Raw genomic sequence first — 12,620 nt, 5'->3', positions numbered from 1 at the left:
CTTTCAAACCTTGTTCTTATTCCCTGAAGATTGAACCACTGTTTTAAAAACAGTGTTCATGCTTTTGGTCCGCCTTATTCTCATCAAGGAACCTTTGTTCAAACCAGAAGATTAGATAAAAAATTATTGGCCGGGTGCAGTGGCTCACGCCTGTAATCCCAGCACTTTGGGAGGCTGAACCGGGTGGATCACAAGTTCAAGAGATCGAGACTATCCTAGCTAACATGGTGAAACCCTGTCTCTACTGAAAATACAAAAATTAGCTGGGTGTGGCGGTGCGTGCCTATAATCCTAGCTGCTCAGGGGGCTGAGGCAGGAGAATTGCTAGAACCTAGAAGGTAGAGGTAGCAGTGAGCCAAGATTGTGCCACTGCACTCCAGCCTGGTGACAGAGTGAGACTCTGTCTCAAAAATTATTTATGTTTTTATCAATTCAGAATTAGAATTGCAATTATCTTTTAGGAAAAGGTCAGTTGATACAATTTTTACTGTTTTCTATTTCCTTATATTTCATTCATTCACACTTGTTTGTACACAGAAAGAACCTTGCCAGGCACGATGGCTCAGGCCTGTAATTGTAGCACTTTGGGAGGCCGAGGTGGGTGCATAACTTGAGGCCAGGAGTTCAAGACCAGCCCGGTCAACGTGGCAAAACCCTGTCTCTACTAAAAATACACAGAAAAATGAGCTGGGTGTGGTGGTGCACAACTGTAATCCCAGCTAGTCAGGAGGCTGAGGGTTGAGAATCGCTTGAACGGAGGAGGCAGAGGTTGCAGTAAGCTGCGATCCCGTCACTACATTCCAGCAAGTCTCTGTCTCAAAAAATAAGAAAATAAAAAATAAAAAGAAGTTAGAGCCTCTAGTTTAGCTAGTTTAATTACAAAATCCAAAGGAGGTACTTAGTAAATGTTTTATTGGATGATTTAATGAATTAATTTCATTGAGCACCTGCCTGTGGAATATTTTTGTGTGTATCCTATAGGAAAATATATTAATTTGTGATATAAAATACATTTTTCAGGCCATACACTTGACTTTTTATAAGATCTTTGGTGGTAACAGTTCCCAAATAAAGTGCTACTATTTTGCCTTTGCCTACTTTATGTCAAAGTTTGGATTATGATCCAAACTACAGTTAACCTGTGTTTGTTAGAAGATTATAAAGAAAATATTTGGATATTTTGAAAAATATTTATTTTAAGATATCCAACTTTTGAAGGATGACTTCAGCTGGCATGTATTCTGGCAGTATTAAAATGAAGAAATGTTTTTCTTTGAGCTATATATATCTTATATTTACATTCTTACAAAATTTTACTGTCTATTGCTGACGTGAGATAAAGGAACAATAGTCTCTAGGACTAATTTAATGCCTGATTTACGCTTTGACAGCAGCATCCCCAAAACATGAATCTTTGGATGAAACTGCATTTTAAAAGATTTTTTCTTATGAATTATGTCTATCAAATGATTTGCAAATTATATCTAGTTGAGTTTTATTTTTAATAGTTTAGATTTTGATAATTTTATAAGAATTATGTAAATACTCTGCTGTTAGATATAGTAAATTAAGAAGCAAGTACAATTAAAGCAGAAGGCTCATCTATAAAACCTTTTTTTTAAAAAAATTATACTTTAAGTTCTGGGTTACACGTGCAGAATGTGCAGGTTTGTTACATAGGTATACACGTGCCATGGTGGTTTGCTGCACCAATCAACCTGTCACCTACATTAGGTCTTTCTCTAAATGCTATCCCTTCCCTAGCCCCCTACCCCCAACAGGGCCTAGTGTGTGATGTTCCCCTTCCTGTGTCCATGTGTTCTCATTGTTCAACTCCAACTTATGAGTGAGAATGTGTGGTGTTTGGTTTTCTGTTCCTGTGTTAGTTTGCTGAGAATAATGGTGTCCAGCTTCATCCATGTCCCTGCAAAGGACATGAACTCATCCTTATTTATGGCTGCATAGTGTTCCATGGTGTATATGTACCACATTTTCTTTATCCAGTCTATCATTGATGGGCATTTGGGTAGGTTCCAAGCCTTTGCTATTGTGAGCAGTGCCTCAATAAATATACGTGTGCATGTGTCTTTATAGCAGCATGACTTATAATCCTTTGGGTATATATCCAGTAATGGGACTGCTGAGTCAACTGGTATTTATGATTCTAGATCCTTGAGGAATCTCCACACTGTCTTCCACAATGGTTGAACAAATTTATGCTCCCACCAACAGTGTAAAAGCATTTCTGTTTCTCCACATCCTCTCCAGCATCTGTTGTTTCCTGTTTTTTTAATGATCACCATTCTAACTGGTGTGAGATGCTATCTCATTGTGGTTTTGATTTGCATAATGACCAGTGATGATGAGCTTTTTTTCGTATGTGTGTTGGCTACATAAACATCTTTGCAGAGTGTCTGTTCATATCATTCGCCCACTTTTCGATGGGGTTGTTTTTTTTTTTTTTAATTGTAAATTTGTTTAAGTTACTTGTGGATTCTGGATATTAGCCCTCTAGATGGATAGATTGCAAAACTTTCCCCATTCTGTAGGTTGCCTGTTCACTCTGATGATACTTTATTTTACTGTGCAAAAGCTCTGTAGTTTTATTAGATACCATTTGTCAATTTTGGCTTTTGTTGCCATTGCTTTTGGTTTTAGTCATGAAGTCTTTGTCCATGCCTATGTCCTGAATGGTATTGCATAGGATAAAACTATTTTTTCTATAATTAATACTTAGTGCAAAGAGCCATTTATTGAAATTACTATAGGAAAATCAAAATTATTTGGTAATTTTGAACACTTTACACTAAAGCTTTGGGAATCAGAAGGGGCAGCATTCACTGCTTTTATTAATTAAAGTGCCTAGTACAGAGTCTGGCACATCGTGTATGATATATGGAGCTCAGATTTTTATTGAGTCTTAGTCTTTGGTTTAATGGTGTAATATAGTTAGTTTCTATGGACAATTAGGGAAAATACATGAATTCAATGACTAATGGTAGTTGAGGCAGTACTGAAAAATCCTTAAAATAGTGTCAATACGTATAAGAATCTCAGTTTGTTCTATGAATTTAACAGAGGATCATTGTGAAAGTAATTGAGAAAATTTGTACGTCCCTTTCTATTTATTTTCACATCTTGGTCAATCTTTGAGGTTCTATTTACTCAGTTTCTGATGACTCTAACAAAGAACTTTAATCATTCCCCAGATACTGAGTTTATATATAATAATTTTTAAGAAAGTCATTGTAAAATAAGAGTTTGAAGGAAGAATTTTGATTCAATGAATAATAATTATAGAAAGCTATCATAGAAGTCTTTAACATAAGATAGACATTTTAGTTTAAGTTTGTTTTGAAATTATGTTTTGACATGAATCTCTTCCAATATGGTCTGTTAATTTCTCTTCTCTTCTCTTCTCTTCTCCTTTTTTGAGACAGAGGCTCTCTCTGTCGCCCAAGCTGGAGTGCAGTGGTGCCATCTTTGCTCACTGCAACCTCTGCCTCCTGGGGCTCAAGTGATTCTCCTGCGTCATCCTCCTGAGTAGCTGAGATTACAGGCATCTGCTATCACTCCTGGCTAATTTATTTTATTTTATTTTATTTTTTTGAGATAGGGTTTCACTATATTGGCCAGTCTGGTCTCAAAACTCCTGACCTCAAGTTGTCTGCCTGCCTTGGCCTCCCAAAGTGCTGGGATTATAGGCATGAGCCAATGCGCCCAGCCTATTAATTTCTTGTAATTAAATTATTTTATTAATAAGTTTATAACGTATCTTGCTGAAACCACTATTTTTTCCCTAGTTTTTAAGGAATCTCAATAAACATAATTGACTCATGTTCATATATGAGAAGGTATCAACATTATTAATTTTTAATCTCCTATTTTGCTAACTTAAATTATTTATTTCACATACTTAACATTAGAAAGCTTTTTGTTCAAAGAAGTTAAGTAGTATTTGGATATTTTACCAAATTAATATGAAAAATTCACGTTCAAGACTAGATTATTTTCTGTGTCTTAGAAGAAGAGATATAAATAGCTTCTATTTTGAATATGGGTAACCTGAGATAACTGAATTTAAGTAACTAGATCAAAGTAAAATTTAGTTAACTTTGAGCAGCTAGATTTGAACTCTTATCAACACAACATCCTACATATAATGGACTCTTCATGTATGGTTCTTAAATTGAAAGGAACAAAATTGAACTCAATAACCTGAATTTTTTACTTTTACTTCGTGTATTAAACTATCCTACTTTAGCAAATTTGCATTGTGTGTTATTTGTATATCTTCTAAAACTACTTAAGAAACATTTATTTTGAATGCCTTTGTCAACGGAATCCCTTCTGCTTTTTCATCAAGCACTTTCATTTCTGTATGGCATATAGAACACTTCTTGTTACAAACAAAACTCAAATACTTCTTAATAACTACTTAAGAGAACTATCCTAGTAGAAACAGTGGAGGTAGAATGACAGACTACCCATACTGCTGAGACAGCTAGAATTGCAGTAAAATAATGCAGACTCTATAAAGTACTATCTCACTGTTTAGATGAGAGGTCAAGAAAACAGTTACTTGGTTTCTAAAAGATAAGGGCATCACTGTTAACATGTGGGGAAAAGAGACTGAAAGAAGCTAACTTTTGCATTGTGTCCTTAATAGGGCTGGGGCCCCACTAACTAGGTTAACTTAGGTCATCAAAATTCAAACCTCTTTTTTCTTTTCCGTATTTTTCAGGAAAAATCTTGAATTAATTTAAGTGGTGTTCTTAACATAATGCCACTAACAGGAGCAAGCTCCAAGAATGGAATTCAGGTCTTTCTGATTACCATATGCCTACTCATCTCACCTCATTATAATATTAGAGAGTATCTGTTACTTCCACCAAATAAGCATACAAGTTCATTCATGCAGAAATATGAATAAGAGTTATTAAAATATTTGAAATTGTCATGAGGGAAGAAACTGAAGAAGTTACTTATTTCACTTTGAGAAACACAGTTTATAGTCATGTGCATATATCTTCTGAGGACTAAGAATTTGGTCTTTATAAATTCATTTTTATGTTTATCTAAAAATGAAAATTGAACTCATGTGTTATATACACTTAGAAGTAGTTGACTGTGCCACACACAGTGACTTATGCCTGTAATTCCAGCATTTTGGGAGGCTGAGGCAGGAGGATCATTTGATACCAGGAGTTCGAGACCAGCCTGGGCAACATAGTGAGACCCTGTGTCTACAAAAATATAATAAAACATTAGCTGGGTGTGGTCCTACACACCTGTAGTCCTAGCTACTTGGGAGGCTGAGATGGGAAGATTGCCTGAGCCCAGGAGTTTGAGACTGCAGTGAGCTTTGAAATCCAACCTGGGCCACAGAGGGAAGCCCTGTTTCCAGAAAAATAAAAATAAATAAAAACATAGTTGACTATAATTGTCTAACCTAGGTATTGACACAACAAAGTAATGTTTGGATGTCTTGGTTTACAACCTCTTTAAGAGTTGTAAGCCTAGCTTTCCCTTTCCAGTTCTTCATGGTACAACCCCAGAAGGTTAAACTATGCTCCTTCTAACATAGGTCCAATCTCATTTTCTTCCTTATGTGTAATCCTTGTATCTTAGTACATGTTAATTATGAATTCATGTGCCAAATAATTGTTCTTACTCTGATTAATGTCCTTATACTAATTATATTTGCACTTTAACAAAATAATCATGGTTTATGTATAGATAAAACCTCATGCTGAAAAAGAAAATAATTAAAAATATGTAAGATAGGCTTATGAATGTATGTTAGTTAACAATAGGGAAAGGAGTGAAACTATCTTAATGGTAAAATTTTGAAATTATGTGAGTAGCTTAAAAAATTTATTGACTGAGTTGAATTTATCAAGCAAATGTATTCTGCGACTAGAGGAATTCTTTTTTCTGCTTAGATACATATTACAGATTCATTCATGTTTACACACTATTTTCTTTCATTTTGTATTTAGATGGGTAACCTTTTATTTGAAACATTGTATTAATACTTTCTTCAAACCTATATATACTTGCTTTTTTTGTGTTCTACAGAGCCGAGAAAATGATGAGCTAAGAGATGCCCATGAAAAACGCAAGGAAAGGCTACAGATGTTACAGACCAACTACAGAGCAGTAAAAGAGCAATTAAAACAGTGGGAAGAAGGCAGTGGCATGTGAGTTACATAGCTCATAAAGGCATATCCCTAAATATTAAATGGAATGGAGTAGCATTATATAGGTGTCTTAATGGCTTTTGTTTGGTTTTAAAGAAATTATTTGGTAGTCAAATCTTTATTGTGAATTTTTAAATGGAGAATATAACAAATTAAAACAGAGGAATGTGTTGGTAATAACTATAAATTTTCCTCACATTTGCAGATATCATTAGCAGCCAATGATTATGAGTTATTGTACACATTTTTAATATCAGTGGAATAACTTAAAAGTATGTGATTTAAAGCAAAAATGGTTAATATCCATGTGACTGAAAAAATTGCTTTCAAATAAATAAAATACTGGTGTTAAAATGTTTATAGTGCCCAAAGTGTTTAAATTTTAATGTAAAGACTAGAGAAATATGAAATTCACACATATAGTTAACTATCTTGAAACTACTTCAACCTAGTATGCAATTTGAAGATCTTTACTATCATCAGTTTGTTCTCCAGCTTATCTGAATGAATTGGCGGTCTCAGTTCAGTTGCTCTGAACAGGTGTTCAGATCTTGGTTAGTCGTAAGTGGCTCCCCTGTTAACAGTATCAACAGAGGGCAAAGGACTGAATGAGTACAGAAAATCTACTACCCTCTCATCTTTTGAGATGGATCCTTTAGGGCAATGTTGATGATACACATTGGTCTGTTCTGTGGAGAAATAGTGTTTCTAAATTGGCCAGTACAGCACTTTTACAAAATAAAAATGAAGAATTTGTTTTATGTTCAGAAAATGAAAAGTAAAGGGCATTTGGCATCACTTGTAGATAATTGTCACATCTAATTTTTTTCTTTGATGAGTGGAAGTGTTTCATATCACTTGCCAGTAAAGCAGTGATAAAGCAGTTTGTCCTAGTTTTATCCTCTGTTCACCTGACTTTTAACTAATCATTAGAAGAGTGAAATCTACTTTCTGACATATTCACTGGTAATAGTTTTTTTTTTTTTAAAAGATAAGGGCACTATACCACATTCATCTTGGTTAGCAGCAAATTCCAGATGAGTTGGTGCGGGGAGGACCATTAAAATTCTACAATATCTATTTTTATTACTACTAGACTGAATGGGAGCAAGACCTTAGAATATCATGTGTCTGCTTGAAAGTTTGCTTTCCATACTAGCAGTTTAGCTTCAAAAAATTATGATAGAGAGTTTTGATTTCTACATGCTTAGGTTTTAGGAAATTCAATCAATAAATGGTGAACTCGAGTTAGAAATTTGGTCAATAGATATTTTTAAATTTTAAGGAATGTATAAAATAATTTTTATTGCACTTCAGACATGTTAATGAAAAAAGCAACTTTGTTTTGGAAATAGGACTGAAATCGGGAAAATAAAGAGAGTAGATCCCCAGCAACTTCGACAAGAAGATTCTGATGCTGTGTGGAATGAACTGGCATATTTCAAAAGGGAAAACCAGGAGCTAATGATTCAAAAGTGAGTTTCATTTTTAACAATATGGACTTAGATAAAATATTTGGGAGAAATTTTTTTGTGGCTTAAAGGCCATTAAAGAAACACTTTATAAAATTTGAAATAATCTGATTTTTGCCAATAAAAGTAAAGAAAAAAAGACTAGCTTTTAAAAATATATATGTATTATGCAATAACAAGTTGCACAGTTGCTAGCTCTAACAGAAACTGTATAATATGATCTAGGGATTGTGTTAATTAGTGTGGCTCTCATCTGTTGGAGGTGTCGCTCTTCATTAGCCTGTATTTTAGACACTGCCATGCTTCATTTTTGGAATGAGGTGGAGAGGGGATAACCTACCCAGCCATCCTTGTTTGATCTCCCAGATACATACGCAATGCAGAATGCCTGAGCTCTCTTGGTTCCCTGCCCTGTCCTGCTAATCCCAGCTGAGCTCATTATGGTGTAGCCTTGCTGCTACTCGTGGAGCTGGAGCTGTCCAAGCTAATTACTGGTAGCAGCAGAACTGCCTGTTAAGGGTCTGGTGTGGATCTGCTAACATGGTCCTTGGTAGTGACCTGCAGAAGACACGAGGGAATTGCCTTCTTTCTTGCTGTGCACTGCCTGTCCTTTGGGCTTACTGCTGATTTTTCCACATAGGTCTTTTAGCTGCCCTAAGTATAAAACTTGATGAAGGATATTCATGTTTTAGAAAACATACAGTTGGTTGCTTGATCTTATAATTCACAGGCTATTATATTCAGCCTGGCAAATAAAGAACACTTATTTATTTATTTTTAAGACTAAAAGGAGTTAGACCAATATAATTAACCTCTTCTGCTACTTAACTATTTCTTCATTTAGAGTTAATTTCTGACAGTCAGGCATACAGCTTTATAAAGCCTAGATGTCTTTTAGGTTGCTAGAATTTAGCCTCATTATGACATAATGTAATTAAATGTCACTGAATTTTCTTAGGTGTAAATGAGAAGCTTATTTTGTATACTATATGATAACACGTATAACTTTTGTTTACAGCCTTTTCTGTGTAATGATAAACTTTTGAGGAAATGACCAGACCGTATGCGATTTAAATGTTGTATACTCCAATTTACCTCTTAAAGTGCAGTGTATTAGTTCTAAATATTCGATGCTATAATGAAGTCTCTTATCTGGAAAACTATTTTATAAACTCATAGATTTGTCCCAGAGTCATTTCCTAATAATTTCAGTAGCTTTATTGAAATATAACTCACAAGTCATACAATTCACTTATATAAAGTATACAATTCACTGGTATATTCAGAGCTGTACCATCCATTATCACGTCTATTTTAGAACAGTTTTATCACCCCCCTACTCTCCCCACCAAAGCCCACATGAGTTTGTTGTCACTCCCCAACCCTCCCATCCATCCTGCCCAGCCCTAGGAAACTACTAATCTTCTTCCCGTGTTTATAGATTTGCATATTCTAGACATTTCTTATAAATGGTATCATTTAATATGTGGTCCTAGACTACCTTCTTTCACCTAGCATAATGTTTTCAAGGTTCATCCATGTTGTAAATGTATCAGTGCTTTCTCTGATGATCTTTAATGACTTTTCTGTCTCTAAAAAAGAAAGTAATTTTGAATGAAGTGAATCAGTTGAGAGACCTAATCTAAGTATTCAAGAAAATTTAGGAAGGATTACCTATAAGTGATTCATTTGGAGTTTATTTTATTCGTTAATGAAATAGAACTAAAGAAAAAGTAATGAGGCCTTTTTAAAATTAGAGAAGTCAGAATCCTGGTCTGTTCACTCAGCAATATTTGCACTTTACGAATAGCTCCTTGAATTAAATGCCAAGACATTATTAAAGTGTGGACCTTTTCCCTAAAATATGTTGATATTCCCTAATGTGATAGCAATTTGTGAAATAGTTATTTTTTAGATGAGTCTTAATTTAGTAACAGGTAATGAAAAAAATTTTAAAAGAATGCTAAAGAATTGAATAAACTTTAATGTAAGCTTTTTGGGGGAGGGTTGCGTTATTTTGTGAAACATTTATTCAGGTAACAAATGTGTTTGAGTGCTGTGTAGTACTCAGTCGGCTAGGTCAATGAAATGAGAGCACCAGACAGACTTTCTACTCTCAGGGAACTTACATGGAAACATGTTTAGTATGAAACATTATTAATGAAATGTGATGTTAAAAATAAATGTCGGCCAGGCACGGTGGCTCACGCCTGTAATCCCAGCACTTTGGGAGGCCGAGACAGGCAGATCACAAGGTCAGGAAATCGAGACAATCCTGGCTAACACGGTGAAACCCCATCTCTACTAAAAATAGAAAAAATTAGCCGGGTGTGGTGGTGGGCGCCTGTAGTCCCAGCTACTCGGGAGGCTGAGGCAGGAGAATGGCGTGAACCCAGGAGGCGGAGCTTGCAGTGAGCCGAGATTGCGGCCACCGCACTCCAGCCGGGGCGACAGAGCAAGACTCTGTTTCAAAAAAAAAAAGTCAAAAATGTTAAAAACATGCAAAAAGTGTCATGATAAAACAATCAGGCATTAAATATCAGTGCTATAGTCATTCAAGTTTGTTTTGAGGCCAGAAATTTTTTAATGTTGTATGTAGTATGTTGAATGTTTAATGTGCAGTTTTACGAGTTATAACATATATATAAATTTGAGTAACTACCACCACAATCAGTATATCTAGTTCTATCATCTCAAAAAATTTCCTTATCCTGCCCCTTTGTAGTCAAATCCTCCCACCGCCACTAATACCTGATTTGTTCTCCTTCCCTGTAGCTTTGCCTTTTTCAGACTGTCATATGCATAGAATCATACAGGCTGTAACTTTCTGAGACTGGCTTCTTTCCACATAACATCTTTGAGATTCATTTAGCTTGGTTAATCTAGTATGTTTCTTTTTATTGCTAAATGATATTCCATTTTATGGATGGGCCACCTTATCCATCTATTGAAGAACATTTGGGTTTTTTCTAGTCTTTTGTAATTATGAATATAGCTGCTATAGACAGGTTTTTGTGTGAACATAACTTTTTTATTTTTTAAGGGAAGTGCCCAGGAGTTGTATTGTATTCTGGAGATTGCCCTTTCATTCTCTTGCCTGTGTCTTTTGAATGGCAAAAGTTTTTAATTTTTATGAAATCCAGTTTCAAACCGTATCGTTTTTAAATTTTACATTTCTAGTGTATGGATGTTTTGCAGGCTGACATTTTATCTTGCATTATTGATAGTTAAAGTCTTCCATGTTATTATTTATATTGTTTGTTTCCTTTGTTTCCCATTTACTTCCTTCGTATGGGTTACTTAAGCTTTTTTTTAGAATTTCATTTTATTTTTTCTATCGAGTTTTTGACTATATCTTTCTGAATAGTTTTTTTTTAGTATTTGCTCTTGGTATTATGTTATACATACATACCTTATTACAGTCTACTGGTGTCAACATTTTATTACTTTAAGTGGAATCTAGAAACCCTGTTTACTTTTACATACTTTTACCCTTCCCCATTATAATATAGTTATCTCAAATACTTTCTCTAATTACATTGAGAACCTCATCACATGACGTGATAGGTTTTGTTTCAACTGTCAAACATAATTTTAAACCACAAAACATGGGTAGTCTCTTATGTTTACCCATAAGAGATAAATAATTTATGTATGGGTAAATGTAATAGAGGTATTATTTTTCCTTTCTACTGTCTTCATTGCTAACCGTCCAAGTTTCTTCTTTTATAATTTTCTTTCAGTTTGAAGAACTTCCTTTAGAATTATTAAAATAGGTTGGCTGGCAGGAAATTCTCTGTTTTCTTTTAAAATATCTTGATTTCTCCTTCATTGTTTGTATTAGTCTGTTTTCACAGTATAAAGAAATACATAAGACTGGATAATTTATAAAGGAAAGAGATTTAATTGACTCACAGTTTCACATGGCTGGGGAGGCCTCAGGAAACTTACAATCATGGTGGAAGGTGAAGGAGAAGCAAGGACCTTCTTCATGTGGTGACAGGAGAGAGAAGAGTGAGAAGTGAAGGGGGAAGAGTCCCATATAAAACCATCCAGATCTCACTAGCATGAGAACATACCAGCATGAGCTCTCACTAGCATGAGAACAGCATGAGAACTGCCCCCATGATCCAATCATGGGAAACACATGAAAACACACTAGCATGAGAACAGCATGAGAACTGCCCCCATGATCCAATCACCTCCCACTAGGTCTCTCCCTGAGCACATGGGGATTATGGGAATTACAGTTCAAGATGAGATTTGGGTGGGGACACAGCTAAACCATATCACTACTGAATGGTATTTTCACTGTATGTAGAATTATAACTTAGCAATTGTTTTTCTTCAGCACTTGAAAAATTTGCTACTTCCTTTTGGCCTCTGTTGTTTCTGATGAAGCATGCATTATTGAGTCTTTGTTCCACTACTGGTAATGCATCATTCTGTTTACTTGCTCTCAATCATTTTTCCTTTTTCTTTACTCTTCAGAAGTTTGGTCATAACATGTCTTGGCATGGATTTGTTTGAATTTATCCTATTTGGGTTTCTGTTTCCTGAATCCCTAGGTCTGTGACTTTTGTCAAATTTGGGAAATTTTTGTCGTTTCTTTAAATCCTTTTTAAACCCTACATTTCTTTTCCTTTGACAATTCTAATGACATGAATGCCAGATCTTTTATTATTGTCCTACAGGTCACAGAGAGTCTCTTCAATTTATTTTTCAGCCTTTCAGTCTAATTTTGTCTCAGTTATTCAGATTTGGTAATTTCTATTGTGTCTTCAAGTTTGCTGAGTGTCTCTTCTCTCATGAGCTCATGCAGCAAGTTTTTATTTATTTTTTTTTTATTTTTTTTTTTTATTTTATTTTTTTTTTATTATACTTTAAGTTCTAGGGTACATGTGCATAACGTGCAGGTTTGTTACATATGTATACTTGTGCAATG

General features: G+C 34.8%; 1 protein-coding gene across 3 annotated transcripts in view; it reads left to right on the top strand.

Annotated features, from left to right (window-relative positions):
* Window positions 1-12,620, top strand: part of CNTLN (centlein, centrosomal protein) — a 389,383-nt gene that overhangs the window by 207,898 nt on the left and 168,865 nt on the right. For all 3 annotated transcript variants that reach the window (XM_011930370.1, XM_011930371.1, XM_011930372.1), the window contains exons 11-12: window positions 6,082-6,203; window positions 7,559-7,678. In XM_011930370.1, the coding sequence (XP_011785760.1) occupies window positions 6,082-6,203; window positions 7,559-7,678 (242 nt within the window). The remainder of the gene's footprint in view (window positions 1-6,081; window positions 6,204-7,558; window positions 7,679-12,620) is intronic.

The sequence above is a fragment of the Colobus angolensis genome, unplaced genomic scaffold (assembly GCF_000951035.1).
Source record: "Colobus angolensis palliatus isolate OR3802 unplaced genomic scaffold, Cang.pa_1.0 Scaffold86, whole genome shotgun sequence".
NCBI lineage: Eukaryota > Metazoa > Chordata > Mammalia > Primates > Cercopithecidae > Colobus > Colobus angolensis.
The sequence above is the reverse complement of the archived record's forward strand: the minus strand, read 5'-3'. Positions and strand labels throughout refer to the sequence as shown.